The sequence below is a fragment of the Mauremys reevesii genome, linkage group 3, assembly GCF_016161935.1.
Source record: "Mauremys reevesii isolate NIE-2019 linkage group 3, ASM1616193v1, whole genome shotgun sequence".
NCBI lineage: Eukaryota > Metazoa > Chordata > Testudines > Geoemydidae > Mauremys > Mauremys reevesii.
Window position 1 is genome coordinate 54492694 of NC_052625.1, and position 16815 is coordinate 54509508.

Consider the following 16815-nt stretch of genomic DNA (forward strand, 5'->3'; position numbering starts at 1 on the left):
TATAATTTTTGATTGTGCCCTCCTCCCCAACCCAAACAGGCTGAGTGACCTGCTGAAGTGAGTTGGGGGTGGAGGTGGCGCGCCCTCCCTGGACCCTGCTATGTGGAGCTGGCAGGCACAAGCCATGCTGGCCCCTGCCCACCCAAAATAGAAGTCAAACTACACCTATGCCCGAGCATCCGGACCCCCCAGCCCATAGGCCCAAGTCCCCCCTCCTTCCCCCACTGGGCCTTGGAGTTTTTATAGCATGTTATGGAGGGCCTCAGAAAGAAAAAAAAAAAGGTTGAGAATCCCTGCTCTAAAGTCATCTGGGAGGGGACAAGTGTGAGGGCCCCACTACCGCCTCTTCCAGTGACAAAGACGATGATGGGGGCACTCTTCTGCACTGGTGAAGATTCCCTTGGTGTTGGTAACTGCTCCTCTGCCCCTGCGTCAGAGTCCGTGTCTTGTTTTGAACTGTGTGCCAGTGGAGTGGGGGTAACTTCTCCGAAGCCACCAGAGAGGAGTGATGCGAATATGTCACCGGTATCCTTGGAAGGTCCCAAGGATTCCAGTAGGGCCATTGAGCTGGCCAGTGGCCCTGCTGCCACGCAGCCACTGCCAGCATAGTGCTGGCGTCCAGAACCCAAGGGGACTGCTGTTTATGCAGCGAAAGGCTGAACTCTCGGTCCAACTCAGACAAGTCTCCCCTCAGTGACCATGGAGGGCTGTGGAGACTTGTGTCTGCAGCTGACGTCAGGGATGGAAGACCAGTGCCTAACGGGTAGTAACCGATGACTCCCCAGGTTGATGGGGTCTGGTGATGTGAAGGTGAGGAGCAGTCCCGTACAGGTGGCAACCAGCATGCCGAAGGTCATTTGGGGGAAGGAGACTTGAACCAAGGCATTGAGGGAGGACTGGTACTGGGAATGAGGAGATCAGTGCCTCAAGGCGGGCGATCCATGCCGCAACCATGGGGACTGCAAATGTGGAGCTGGCAACCTAGGTTGTATGGCCAGGGACCATAGTTGCGGAGCTGAGGATTGAGATCGTGGAGTAGGGTAACAATGCCTCTGCTCCGGAGACCAGCAATGCTCCACTGCCCTTTGAGGCAGGGCCACAGCTAGCTTGCCCTTGGAATGGGGAGCTTTAGTGGTATCTGCCGGTAGTCACAGGCAGCGCCGGAAGGGCCAAAAGGTCCCTAGCCGCCTGGAAGGCCTCAGATGTTGAAGACACTAACAAGCGCCGAGGTCCCCTGTTGCTCCCAGGAGTCAGAGGTGGATCCCTGGGTGGGCTGAATGGTCCAGTCACCAGTCTGGGGTGAGCAGCCTGATACCTTTCTCCCCTGTGCTCGGTGCCAGGGAACAGCTGCGCTGTTTATTCTGGCTCTTCCTCCTCACCTCTTCCATTATCTGTGAGGGCATCCGAAGGCTCTGCCCATGGTCAATTGCTCTTCTGAATTTACAATTTGTCATCTAGCAATCTCATCAGCTCACACACTTCCCCTATCATCACTATGCTGAAGGCTTTAATGCTTCACTTTGTATGGATAGAAAAACAGTAGTAGAAATAAATGGGGGGCAGGGGGAGAAAAGAAGTTCAAAGAAGAGGGTACTGTTGTAGTTGAGTCTGGATACAATAAGGTTTTGAATGACAGATCTGGCTTTTAGGATGGCTACAAAAGGTTGGAGCTGCCAAGTAGGAAGAAGAAGTGTAGCATTTGATTATGGCATTGATGTGTAGGGCAAGGGAAAGGGAGTGGCAGTCAAAAATCCCCCAGGATTGCAGACCTGTAACTGGAAGGATGATGGCATTGACAGTGAGAGAAGGGGGGAAATGGAGCAGGTGTGGGAAGAAAAATTCTGTTTTAGCCATATTAGAACTTAAACAGTTTACTGTGAATTAAGTTGGCTTGCACATAAATTGCTTCATGTTGTTTCCTTCCCTGAACCTCTGTCCACTTGTCTGTCCTTACAGCAATGACCATACTTTCCCTGAATGTTTAGAAAATGCCTAATAAGTCTTGGACAATATCATAAGCTAAATTGTATTTTATTATTTTGGATAGTCCCATTACTTTACTGAACAGAGATTTTTTTAAATGGAATAATTATAATAGTTAAAAATAAGTTCCCTTTGAAAATTATTAGAGGTTCACATACCTGATGATCTTGAATCTTCCTGCCCACTACTCTAAATGTATTGTTTCCTGTGTGGTGATATATATGAACTCTACTGAATCCAGTCGATCCACCAGCTGGTACCCATTTCTTATTGGTATCATCATAGACCATAACTGCAGCTCGTGCTTGGCAGATACTCTGTTCACTATTAAGACAAGAAAAAAAGATATTTCATGTTAAAAAGCAAAAGCAATGTTAAGGTAAATGAAAGCGCTACATGTAAACCAAAAAAAAAAAAATTACTGGGCAAGTTAAGATAACCTGACAGGAAATTTTACCTTTCATCAATGTAGAATTGCTAGCACCATAGCACAACAACTATTTCACTTAGTGTGTGTCATTCTGAAGTAGAGTTCTGCTCACAAAAGGTATGAACGAAGAGAACTGTATTAAGGGTAAAGATAGACCAATATAATTAGACCTGCCAAACAAATGTTTGGCGGGTTTTTTACTACAGGAAAGCTTTCCTACTAAATATGAATTTAAGTTATTAGCACTTTAAAACCCTGGGTAAAATTTGCAAAAGAGAATAAGGTACTTAGAAGCCTCAGTCTCATTGACACTATGGCTTTACTTAGGCTTCTATAATTAAACACTTCAATAGAAGAAAAATGTAACTGATGGAATAAGCTAACAGCTAGGAAGTGAGATTAATAAGGATAGGAAGACGCTCTGCAGTGAATTCAATGAAAAAAAGACATTGAACACACCTATTTGGGATAAATTTCAATATGTAAATAATTTATTTTCTTGGAAACAAAATAAGTTTAAGATTTTCTTTTTACATATATTTTACATCATATGGTATCTAGAAATTTCAGATACAGCTATGACCTGTGTTTCCCCTAAGCTGCATGGTCGGGCGGCCGCCCAGGAGTGATTCAAGTGCCGCGCACTTGATTAGCAGAGTCACACACATCTGGCAGCCTGTGTTCAGGTGCCCCTTTCTCCCCGCTTTACAGCCACATTGCTCCTGCAGCTGCTCCTGGGACTCTCTTGATGGCTGTGCAGAGCTGCTTGAGGGGGGCAGGGGAAGAGAGCTGATGTCAGTGTGTCCCCCTCCCCAGCCCCTGTACCTCATCTCCGCAGAGCAGGGGAGAGGGAACAGGGCTCAGAGCAGGAGAGCCGCTATTGTCTGAGGTCTGAATGAGCCTTCTGGGCAGTGAGTGCCTTAAAGAGACAGTGCACCGTCTCAGAGACTTCCCCAGCAGCCAGCACACACACACACACACACACTCTCTCTCTCTCTCACACACATACACACAGTCTCTCCCCCTCCCCCCGACCATGTATCCCATCTCTGCAGAGCAGGGGAGGGGGGACAGGGCTCAGGAACAGGAGAGCTTTCAGTGAGTGCCTTAAAGCGACAGCGCTCAGCATCTCTCAGAAACTTCCCCAGCAGCCAATGTGCAGAGTCTCTCTGTGTGTCTGTCTCTCTCACACACACTTTCACAGTCACCTCCCAACAAATCCTTGTATTATTGTTGTTATTCCTTGGTACTTCCTACAATGCACATATATTCTCTGTAATTTTATTCTTTCAAAGTGTGTTATTTTAGTTTTTTGACTGGTCTATGCATTTCATAATTTTTATTTCTCTTACACTTAAATTCTTTGAGTAGTGAGTTCTAAAATGCCTAACCTGTCCTGTCTGGAGTAATTATCCCTATGGTAACTTTTTTAAAATATATATTATATCTAGGTTTTTTGTTTCTACTGGTGGCTCACCTCCACACATTACCTTGGTGCACACATTATTCTACACATGGATGGAAAAAATTAGAGGGAACATTGGCTATGACTCCTCCCTGAGCAAGAGGGTGCTCCTTTGATCAGTGTTCAGTGAAGCTCCCTTCCATGCTTCAGCATAATACTTTGAGTAGAATAATCATGCTGAGAACAAGGTACAGTCTAAAACTGAGAGAGAAGAGTCTGCCTATGCAAGGAAGTGGGACAGATCAGAGGCATACTATTTATTGAAAGGGAAGGGGAACCCAAGTTGTTTTTACTAGAAATGTCCAGACACTGTCTGGCAATAAAAATAAAAGTAATTACTTATCAGTAAATCAAATTATCCATGACGACGTATTGGCACATCCAACACTGCAAGCCATGCATTGCACATGCCTTCCAGAAGGAGTGTTACCTGCCTTTTTTGGAGGGGAAGGAGGGCAAGAGGAAGAAGGGGGATTCTGCAGACAGTCTATGAAGGAGAAATGCAAGAAAATGAACTATATTTATTTATAAAATATTAAATGTAAAGAAGGGTTTTCCCACATAATTTTAAGCTGTTTTAGTTTCTTCCTTTCCCCAATGTTCTCAATTCCTTCTGTTAGGAAAATGGCAATATGTTTCACCTTTTTTGTTAACTATGTTAACTTTGAAGTTTTGAATGAACATAGGCACCTCCACTTAATAGCAAAGGGGAAAACTATGTTCAGTAGTCAGTGAAAAGTCTGTGTACAGACAAAAATACATCAGCACACAATACCAGTCATCCAGCTACGGGAGATAAGAACATGTTTGCATTACTTCATGCAGATATTGCACTGCAACTATTTCAGGACAAAGGCTTATATCTGAGTACTCCATACGTCTAAAGATGACCAAAAAAATCTAGCCCAAATTTTGGACTTTAAGGAATTCTGTTGCATTAAACAAGTATGGTTTCACCATCTAATACAGTGGCATACAGCCTTTTTAGCCTGAAGACTGAACATATTTCAAGAGGCCACAATCAATACTTGGAGACGGGTACTGTGCTGCTTTGTTCCCTCTGTGCCAATCAGGCAGTGCAAAGGGGACAGCAACCATCCAGAAGTCCCCTGCTGAGGATTTCTTCAGTGTGGAGGAAAGCCCAAGGGGCAAAGAGTCAGTATAGCTGGGTCCTATGCCTCCCTTTCTGCAGCTTCTTCTGCAGGAAGCAAGGTGGGGTAGGGGAGTGGCTGGTCTGTGCTACACTGCACTTCTGGCTATTCCAAGTTGGCATAAGGACCTTAAGAACTGTTACCTGCTGACTCAAATTAGAGGAGTCTGGGGATTGTCCTAATCTCATCTGAGACGGAGGCCATTTTCCCAGCCTGACCTGGGTGGCTGTGAAAGAGACGTTCTTTGCTAGGTGCTCCCCTAAACTCAGGAAGCACCAGATGAACCTCTCCTGCTCTTCCTGTGACTCCCAGAGCAAGGTAGGTAAGCAGGCAATGGAACAACCAGAGCCCTCAGATCTACTCCCAGGACTGCAAGAGAAACAGTGGAGCCAGGGCCCTCACCTCCTTTCCATAGTAACAAGTGTGATGTACCCATCTGGCCTGGGTCTAACAAAGTAGTAGATATACTGGCCACTGGATTAGCAGTTTTCTGTTCCCTGACTGACCAGAGCAGGGGCTGCTCCAGGATAATGAGAACACTTGACTCCAATTAACCTGCAAAGAGTCAGGTGAGGCCATTAAGGTAATGTGAACACCTGACTTTGATATTATAAAAGGGCTCACTCCAGTCAGGCTGAGGAGAGCCAGGGAGCCAGAGGAGAGGAAGTGCAGCAGAAGGGCTGGTTAATGAAGACACACTCAAGCCATCAGTAAGAGAGCCCTAAGGTAAGGGTGAAGAAGAGAGAAGCGGGAGAGCTGTGGGGAAGTGGCCCAGGGAAATGTAGCAACTCTGGCAGTAAAAAGTCAGCTGCCAACAGCTGCTACCATTAGGGTCCCCAGGCTGGAACCTGGGGTAGAGAAAGGGCCCGGGATCCCCCCAACCTGCCACTACAGAAACACCTCCTGGGAGGGGAAGACAGGACCCTGTCAGGACAGGAGGCTAAACTGTTCTGAAATAAGCCCCTAGGGGCAACAGAGACTGTGGGAGTTCTCTCACCAACTTTCTTGCTGGCTTATGATGAAAAGGGCTCAGTAGACTATAACCCTGGCCCTATAGAGAGAAGGGCTACGTGGAGGGTCGCAGTGAGCCACTGAGGCTAGAATAGTATCAGAGGAGTAGCCATGTTAGTCTGGATCTGTAAAAGCAGCAAAGAGTCCTGTGGCACCTTATAGACTAACAGACGTATTGGAGCATGAGTATTCGTGGGTGAATACCCACTTCGTCGGATGCATGTAATGGAAATGTCCAGAGGGGGGTGGGTGTGTGTGTGTGTGTGCGCGCGCGCAAGCAAGAATCAGGCTGGAGATAATGAGGTTAGTTCAATCAGGGAGGATGAGGCCCTCTTCTAGCAGTTGAGGTGTGAACACCAAAAGGAGAAACTGCTTTTGTAGTTGGCTAGCCATTCACAGAAGGCTAGCATAAACCGCCTAGAAGCACGGGACCCACGGGGACAAGGTCAGAGCTCTGCCACACAAGGGATTCTAGAAAGTCATATGGAGCAGCTCAGGGAACATGTTTTTCCAATTCAAAATCAAATACATTTTCTTAACACAGTCTCAACTTGATAGCCACAATTCAGAGCCTCAAGGACCACAACTCGCCCCAGGCTGGATACCAATGAGCACGAAGAACAGTGGACTTTATTTTAAAAGATTTATGTGTTTCACAGTTCTATTAAAGTATACTGTAACTGGCTAAGAGATTATATGATCTGAGAATAGGATTACTTAAACGTGTAACCTACTCCCATACTTAGTGTTTGCTTACATAATTAACTTGTTAAAATCAAAATCTAAAACCCTCTTACATTGTTTATTTCAAATACCACCATTTGACAGAACTCCTACGAAGCACAGTATAAGGGTGTGTAATACTGTTGAATTTCTAGAAAGAGCAAACATGAACACTGGAAATCTGAAAATGTACGCAGTCAAGTACACTAAATATTTGGTTGACTTTACACGTAAAGTTGATGTGTACACTAGATACTGTAAACAATAACGTAGTCAACAAGTACAAGCTCTAATTCTGTTGAGAGGCTCCTTTCAATAATTTGTAGGTAGAATATTGTCCCAATACAATCTATAAAAAAGTCTGTAAAAAGATCATGCTTCAGATTTTCAACATCTCCTCAATTTAGCCTTCCCTATTATTCCTTCCATTTCCTAGTACCTGGAAATAGGCTTTTCTAGAGGCAAAGACCATTTTTTAAGAGAAATTAGTCTTCTCTGTTTTGTCATTCCCCCCCCCCCGCCTTCATTACTTAGTTCTCCAAGACCCTTCCCTTCTACCCCTTTGTTGCTACTCACCTCTATTATCTTGATCACTGTCCCCTTATTGCATGGTACCATCAGATCCTATGTAACATTAGAAGTGCTGCCACCATTAGATTTTAATTTCTCGTAGCACTTCTAATGGTCCCTGATGGAACAATATACCAGGGGAATTGAAGTCATAATATCAACTTGTGCTGGGCACACCAAGGACAGTCTCATAGCCTGACAACATCACTGCAAAAACTGTATGAAAATGAGTAACTAGAGCCTCCAAACTATAATTTCAACCTTTATTTGTGTATATTTCTGAGGTGCTCTTATAACATATCATTTTAAAGAAGGTCTTCTCCTGATGCCAGTTCATGATCTTCATCTTTTGATACCCAGGTCTCAGTGCCATGCCATCTTATTTCATCATTTTTACGTGGACTTTGTTGTTTTGAATAACACACATTTTAATGTACATTCCAAAATGTATCTTATAAGTACTGATCAAAATATACACACTCCGAGAGACACACCTAAAGCAATCTCTATTATATGTTTTATTTTATATGCTTTCATTCATGAGTCATACATGAAAAACATGTTAAACTATGAAGCCCCAGAAGGTAACCATTACATAAGTTTGACATATTTGTATTCTAAGTTAATTTAAAACATTTCCTATAGTGGTGGGTCATTCTAAACCAATGAAACCAAACAATTTAAACACTAATAATAAGATGCCAAACATTTCTAATTGGCCTGTGAAAATGTTGTGCACCAAAATACTTGCTTTACTTGAATTTCATTCAATTCTTCAGATATAAATGAATATATATGTTGATCCTAAATCAAATTCAAGTTCACAAAGTATACTAAGCCTTTTCTATTTCCAAATGCCAATTTAAATATAACAAAACCATGTCCTGCTCTGAATTTTATTCCTAATACCCAATACCTTCTTTACCAAGTTATGCTTACATAGGGTGCACAAACCATAAATTTACTGTTCTAAACTCAGCAAGAGTTAACTTGTACACATCTTTCAAGTTAGCTATGCTGTTTGTAACCATGAAGTCAAGTTAAACTAAAAGTATATTTGTGTTAATTCCACTCCCCTGTCAAATGCACACTACAAAAACATTCAGCTTAATTTGAATTAAAAGAACTATGGTACAATACATTAAAATCAGATAAATTAACAGGTTTGAACAGCTACAAACAATGCATATGTAATTCATCCTGAGAGAAAAATAATACCAAACATCTGTGAAATATGAATCTACTTATGACTGATTTTGCTACATAGTTTTCCAGCTGTTACTTGGCTGTCCCTTTTTTCTGGGTTCAATAATTCTCTCACTGCTAGCTGAAAAGAAATTTTGAATGCACAAATTCCCGAGTCTAAGCAATAGCTAGTGACAAAACCTCATTTTGAAGAAATGCATTTTGCAGGTGCAAATCTTCTTTAGTTTCTTTATAATTTAATCTCTCATGTGAAAATACAATTCATAGTTGCACATTATAGCTTAATTTTAGCCATTTGTATTCAATATTTAAAACATTTATTTCCTTGAAGGACTAGGACAAACGTTCTTTTCTTCCCAATTTATCCTTTTTGGGGAAAGAGACATTTAATATATATAGCAGCGTTACAACCTGGTTGAGTGAGCCCTTCTGTACAGTTAGACTATTGTGAGTGGACCCAATCACTCTCAATCCCACTTCTTCCAAGCCAACAGTCTAGGGGCTTGGCTACACTTGAGTTGCAGCGCTGGGAGCTTACAGCGCTGGTGTGTGGCCACACCCACCGCTACCAGCGCTGGTGTGTGGCCACACCCACCGCTACCAGCGCTGGTGTGTGGCCACATTTGCAGCATTTGCAGCGCAGTTGGGAGTGATGCATTATGGGCAGCTATCCCAGCGTTCAAGTGGCAGCAACGTGCTTTTCAAAAGAGGGGGCTGGGGTGTAGTGTGACAGGGAGCGGGGGAGAGAGAGAGTGGATTTTTGGAGCCACTGTGTGTTAGCTTCCTGCCTTGCAAAATCAGAAAATGTTCCCGACCCCTTACTCTTAACTGCAAACAGCCTGCATCCAACGGACTCCCTTTCTCCCCGCGCTGTTTCTCTGTCAAGCAAACACTCACTCCCTGCCTGCCTGCCTCACTCACAGGGGTTATCTCATTTGATTGTTCACAGTCAGGTACAGATTGATCACAGCAAACAGGAGCTGTGTTTGTTTTTTAGATAAGCAGCTCCCAGAGCACCGGAGCTCCGAGTTCACAACAAAACAAAGAGGCTGCATAACAAAACAAAGAATAATTTAGTTAAAAGCATTCTGGGATATCTGCTAATACCCTGGAGGCCAATAACAGCGCTGGTGTGTGTCCACACTTGATGAGCAGCGCTGGATCACCAGCGCTGCACTCGCTACACCCCAAGCAGACCAGGTGTTCAGCCAGCGCTGCAGCCAGGGAGTTACAGCGCTGGATGTGCCTTGCAGTGTGGACAGTTACTAAGTTGCAGCGCTGGAAAGCCTCCACCAGTGCTGCAATTCTCAAGTGTAGCCAAGCCCTAGGCAGTAATCACAGTTTCTAATTGTGGTACTCTAGGGCACAATCCCAGGCTCAGATCTGCTGTTCGATGCCCCTTCTTGGGAGACTGGATGCCCAACAGCCCCAAACCCTGAAGTTAGGCTTCCCAAGTCTTCCAGTCTCTTACACACCCTCCTCCCCCACATAGGCTGCAGGCATACTGGACTTTTAGTTAACACCTTTGGGGACATGAAAGGAAAGCAAGGAATACAGGCTTAAAGGAATTTCTTAACCACAGTGACTTTACTCTTAAAGCACAAAAAAATTACATATCTTTGAAAACAACAGATCTCAAAACAGCCTGGAAACACACCCTTGCCCTAGTCTGATCTCATCCCTTTTGAAAGTTGGAGGTTTGTCAGAATTTCAGGATGGGCAGAATCCCTCCTGCTCTCTTTCTCCTGGCAAGTTCTTACAGTGATTGCAGTGATGATCAGCTCCCTGAACAGAGCAGAACCTCATTTGTTCTTGGGTAGGGACCCTGTTTCCGAGCTTGTGCTCCAACTGAGATGCCACAGATACCCTCAATCACGCTTGCCCCTTCCTCCTGTGGGCCCCTGAGTAAAAAACCCATTGTTCCAGGGAAGTGGGCTACTAGCTGAGATGATTAAAGTCACTGGCCCCAGACTGGAGTCATGATGGTTCTTACCATTAGTTCTTCAACAAGGTATCAAACACCTTTCCCAGGCAAGACAGCTGTCTGGAATGATGCACAACTGGTTATCTTTGACATGTTCAGGTTTGTGCAGTCAGTGTCCAGCATTTCCATATAGAGAACAAGACAGAGTTCATGATCTAACCCAGACATATCGCATTCTGTCACATATAGCTCACAGGTAAAAAAGTAACTGTCCATGCTAGTCAAATCATGATAGAAACATACAGTAGAACCTCAGAGTTACAAATTGACCAGTCAACCACACAACTCATTTGGAACCGCAGGTACACAATCATCATCAGCAGAGACAAATTAATAAAGCACATTTGTGGTTTTTAGAGGTCTCAGCGTGGATCCCACTATAGGTGCTCAGACTCTCTGTGCTAGGGCATAGAACATGGAGTGGTTATAGTCGGCCCTCACTTCCGTCAAAATTCAAAGCCCATTTTAGCAAAAGACTCCAAAAGCAGGGATGCAGGGTGGGTTGTGGGGTCCACAGAAAAAAAAATCTCGAAGTAACAATTTTATTCTGTAAGTATATGTCAAGAGGTGGAGTCCTCTGTAGGTGACTGGCAAGCAGTATCTTCTTCAGGATAGTGGGAATGAGGAATATCAGTTAAAATAGTGATTGCAGTACTACTCTTCCAAACTGGCATCAGCCCTGACAGACAGCTGCAATGAATAAAGTTTAATGATATGGAGTTAAAAAGACTTATCTTGCAGATTTCAGAAGTGAGCACATTCCTGATGAAGACAAAGATGTCACTTGAGCTCTGGTGTGAGCCTTGATGTTCAGTGGGAGAGGTACACCAGCCAACCAGTAACATAGCACTGTATTATTCATTTTGAAGAGATGGCCCAACTTTTAGAATGACCAGCTGTAGCTAGAAATAAACAGGAAGACAGAACCAAACTATCCAGACCATCATGTAATAAAGCAAGGCTCTGGAAAAATCCAGTATGTTGAGTGGGGCTTTGGGAAGAAGACTTGTAGATTATGAAACTCAAGAGACCACTTGGGGAATGAATTTCAAGTGACATTTCAGCACTACTTTCTCGCTATATAATGTTACATAGTGAGGTTCAAAATTTACCCTAATTGTAAGCTCAACTGTAAGAAGTGGATAACAGTTTATGCAGCGTCACAACAACCTGAAGCAACAAATGTTGATGGGAAAAGGTGTAAAAGGGGAGACAAAGACTTAATTAATCTGAACAAAAAGTCCTACTGATATAACTCAACAACAACATTAAGATCATGGTTGGTAAACAAGAAAAGCATGAGACTGGAAGTTCAGTGAGTCAAGATTGGCATGTCGGAAATTAAGCCTGAAAATCTGTGAAAAGAGTGAGAGGATGGAATACTTCATCCATCACTTCTTTTCGGGGGTTTTAAAAAATGACTTTGGAGGGAAATACAGATGGATAGAGGCAAAGCTAAAGGGGCAACTGCTGACTGAAACAAGAGAAGGAAGGAGCTTCGCCATCATGACTGCCACCCTCACGATCTCTTGGAATCCCAGGATTGACCGTAACATCAGCCCTTTTTCATCCTGATTCTGATATGTCCTGACCATCAGACCAGGCCCAAGAGAAGGAGCCAGATGACACCACCACCTCCATCAGCTAAATCCCAAATCACCACCTGGGGCGTAAGACTTTGTCTTTCCACCCCCTCTAGGCCCCTCCCAAAGTGTCCTTTTCCTTCCCTATCTTATTTCTTCTTTTTCCTATCTCTCTCCTTTTTCCTTTTGTCTAATGGAAGTCTGGCTTACCTGGCCAAGACTGCATATTTTGCAGCAGTGCTATAAGTCTGTGCCCAGAAAAGCAGTTAAGAGCATGCCCAAAACAGTCCAATGGTAGTACCAGTTTGCCAGACCTCAGAGAGGCTGGTAAGCCTGTGCGCTGTGCCTGTGTTTTTACAGCAGTGAGGTGGCAAGTGAGAGTCAACACCAAAGACAGAAACCACATTTTCTATTTTTGCTGTTCTTTTTCTTTTCCCTTTTGTGTACGTTTGTCTTGTTTTGTCTTCTAGGAAACAGGATTGGACTTCAACAGCAGCAGCGACAGCTCCAGCCCATCTTAACTAACTTTTTCTCTTTTCCCGTCAAAGGACAGATATTACCATCTAAAGGACTATAAAACAAACAAGTTTTTTTCTTCCAAAGACCCTGGTCACAGATTGTCTGCATAGGAAGTCCACTAGGTTGCCGCAGACTCCCAGAAAATGAATACCTATTGGAGTTATTCTACGTAGATGGCTTCATATCCAAAACCTGACAGCCTCAAGCAGAGGAAGAGACTACTATGTGCCTCTTTGCTAACTTGCGTAGTGTGTCATGGACATGTCAATCACGAATAGCACTCCTTGGAGTTTTGGAGAACAGGACATTTATGTGAAAACCAGCATCTCCAAAGGACCAAGTCCCCTGCATTTGTTGATAGTTCAGATGGGCTCCCCAACCTGTCACTGACCTGTGATTAAAGGTGTTTGTAGGGGAAGGAGCTGAAAAACATTGAATCATAGAAATTTAGGGCTGGCGGGACCCTTGAGAACTCATCAGACCAGTCCCCCAGTGAGGCAGAACCAAGTACACCTAGACCATCCCTGACAGGTATTTGTCTAATCTGTTCTTAAAAAATTTTAATGACAGGGATTCCACAACCTCTTTTAGTAACCTATTTCAGAGGTGAACTATTCTAGCTAGGACATGTTTCCTAGTATCTAACCTAATTCTCCCTTACTGCAGATTAAGTCAATTACTTCCTGTCCCACCTTCAGCAGACATGGAGAACAACTGATTACCATCCTCTAACAGCCCTCAACATATCTGAAGACACTTACCAGGTCCCCTTAGTCTCCTCTCCTCCCCCCAGATTAATCAGAGCTTTCCAAACCTTTCCTTATAGGTCAGGTTTCTAAACTCTTTATCCTTTTTGTTTCTCTTCTAAACTCGCCAATTTATCCACTTCTTTCTTAAAGCGTGGTAACCAAAACTGACCACCATGCTCCAGATGAGGCCCCACCAGGACAGAGCAAAGTGGGACAACTACTACACATATCTTACATATGACACTTCTGTTATTACATGCCAGAATATTAGCTTTTTTCCCCCCAACTACTTCTCATTGTAGAGACACAATCAATTTGCAATCCATTATAACCCAAAGATCCTTTCAGCAGTATTAGTGCCTAGCCAGTTATTCCTCATTTTGAATTTGTGCATTTGATTTTTCTCATACATGTAGTACTTTGCATTTGTCTTTACTGAATTTCATCTTGATCATTTCAGAGCAGCTCTGCAATTTATCTGGACTTGTGAGAGGCTCCAGTCCATCATAGTTTAAACTGATTCTCACTCAAGTAACCTCATTTGCATTGACAAGAATCTGTCCTTAAGGAAGTATGCTCTCGTAGACCTGAAGTCAAAGCTCCTGTGATCGCTATCATCAGTGATGGGATACAAGACAATTTTTTTTAAGTTCATCAGAAGACGAAGCTAGGAGAACAGGTAGACGGCGTACTCCAGGCATGCTACCATCACTGCTAGGATCTGCCTTCAATCATCATTGATAGTAACATATCCATTAACAATCCATGACTATCTACAAACATGAATGTAAAAGTAACAGTAACTGGTCAATTATTTTTAACAAGCAAGCATGCATCAATTGCTATAGTTCGGCCACCCCTGCAGTTAATTAAGTTGATATAAAATCACCTGAGTCACATTTAGGACATCTGGATAGCACAGCATTTAGAACACTCAGTGGTAGCCAATATTTACTACTTACATCGACCAGGTATTAATTACTTTTTAAAGACAAAATTCTAAAGCCTATTTGGAACTGGTCTCAATACATTAAAGTCTTCAACCAAAGTGAAATAAAAAAAGGAGAGTGGGGTACATAGAAGATGAACACTATTATCAGAGTCACTTCTGGTTTATATACTTTAATATTCATTTTACTGTGGGATTCAACATAGTCAGATCTCTCAGTTAAGCTGTTACAGCTTAACTTTATGGAGTGAAAACCTACACGATTTTTCTGTTCCAGAAAATGGTGACGGTGGTGAAGTACATCCAGTTCTTCCTTTAAAGAATCAGTAGTGAACCAATGCCACAGCATGATGGCAAGCATTCTCCCAGGAGAATTCTGCGCCAAAAATTAAAAATTCTGCACGCAGTATTTTAAAATTCTGCATATATTTGCCAAAAATCACACAACATACTCCCACCAGTTTCAATTATTTTGTAATTTATTTCAAAATGCCTGTCAACAAGTATGTCTGTAACAATACAGACAACAAAAGAGATTCAGGAAATGTTTTTTGACAAAGATTCCTTACTAGTCATATTAATTCAGAATTTTGAGTAACAAAATACAGAAACATATTTCCCTTCAGAAGGCTTGGGGAAGTCGGGGTAATTTAGTTTATTATAAATTTGAATCTTAACTTGTAATAGCACAAATTTTCAAGTTTTTCTAAAGTTGCATCTCATCTATGGACAAGTTGTACTGTAATACCTAAAGCTGAAAGCCTTAAGAGAGTTGCATACCAAAGAAATCTCCCTAAAATAAATCCATTCAATTGTGTGTGTTTCATAATTTGTTCTTTTGTCTGTGGACAAAAAAACAAACCTGATGCAAATAAAGTAAGAGCTTGTCCCACTGCAGCCCATCTGTTCTTCCTCTGTGATTTTCCAGTTTTAGTGACAATCATTTCCACAGCAACAGACAAATATCAAACAGGTGTAAGACTTCATTGCAGGACAAGCAGAAGAAAGTTTTTACTCAGATAAGCATCTTCATGTCAGAAATAACTCACAATTCGATACAATGAAACATTAACCATCATCCTAAAACTTCAGGACTTGAAGAAAGCTGGTCAAAGTATATTTCATACTAAATAAACTGAAATCAAAATGGAATAGTTAATTCACATTTTAGCTTGTGTTCCATTCCCCTTGCTAATATTAACTATGGTAAAGGTTTAGTCACCATTATTATTATTTTTTTTTTAACTGAAGACTGGAGCAAAATAAGCATTAAACCACCTCAGTCTTCTTTGTGTCTTCCATTATTAGCTCTCCTTCCCCACTAAGTAGTCGACCTACACTTTACTTTCTTTCTCTTCCTCCTAATGTATTTATAAGATCTTTCTGATTTTATCCCCTACATGCCCAGGTTGTTCTTTTGTACTCATCCTTAGCAAACTGTCCATGTTTCTGCTCTTTGCAGGATTCCTTTTTTGACTTTCAGGACATTGAGGAAATCCTGATGGATAGGGCCCTACCAAATTCATAGTCCATTTTCATCAATTTCACAGCCAGAGGGTTTTAAAATTGGTCAATTTCACATTTTCAGCTGTTTACATCTGAAATTTCACGGTGTTGTAACCATGGGGGTCCCAACCTAAAATGTACCCAGAAGTGGGTCTGATCTCCCCACCTCCCCTGTCTCTCCCTCCTCCCCCACCCTGAGCTGCCCTGCAAGGGAAGGACAAGTCCTGTCTCTCTCCACCCCAGCAGGGACACTCAGCTAGGAGCTCCCTGGCTGGGGCACTTCCAGGAGCAGGGGGATATCGGATCCACCTCCACAAAGTTTCCTCCAGCTGCAGGAACCTCCAGTGCTGGACAGGAAGCTTCCTGCAGGAGGGGGAGGCACTCTGAGGTAGGTCAGATCTCCCCCTGAGAGTGACCGTACAGGGCTAGGACAAATCCTTTCCCTCTCCAGCCCAGCCAGGACTTGCAGCTAGGACCCCCCGACTAGGACGCTCCCAGCAGCACGGGGAGATCAGATTTCAGGGGGAAGGGTTTATTTCACGGTCCATGACACATTTTTCACAGCTATGAAATTGGTAGGGCCCTACTGATGGAGCCATGTTGACCTCTTAATAGTCTTTCTACCTTTCCTTCATATCAAGGTAGGTTGCTCTTATGCCTTTAATATTGTCTGTTTCAGAAACTATCTGCTCTCCTGAATCCTCTTTTCCCTTAGATTTTCTTTCTATGGGACCTTACCCATGAGATTTCTGAGTTTGTTAAAATCTGCTTTTTTGACGTTTATGGGATTGGACTAGACCCAGAAAGCTGTAACCACCCCTATTGTTCACAATAATTCACTGTCATTATAAAAGACAAAAGCACAAGGTTTATAATTTACCTTAACGTAAGTAACACTGCCACAGTGACTTAAGAATTACATCTCGTATATTTCTGGCTCATTAATAAATCTCTTTTCTGCAGAACCTTTATTTGTAATTTCTCAT

At 42.9% G+C, this 16815-nt stretch overlaps 1 protein-coding gene across 15 annotated transcripts in view; it reads right to left on the reverse strand.

Annotated features, from left to right (window-relative positions):
• ENAH (ENAH actin regulator) overlaps positions 1 to 16815 on the reverse strand; it is a 175219-nt gene that overhangs the window by 100331 nt on the left and 58073 nt on the right. For all 15 annotated transcript variants that reach the window (XR_005596167.1, XR_005596175.1, XR_005596174.1 and 12 more), the window contains one exon: positions 2142 to 2307. Coding sequence is in view for 6 of the 15 variants with exons in the window: in XM_039530281.1 (XP_039386215.1) it covers positions 2142 to 2307 (166 nt within the window). In the remaining 9 variants the exon portion in view is untranslated. The remainder of the gene's footprint in view (positions 1 to 2141; positions 2308 to 16815) is intronic.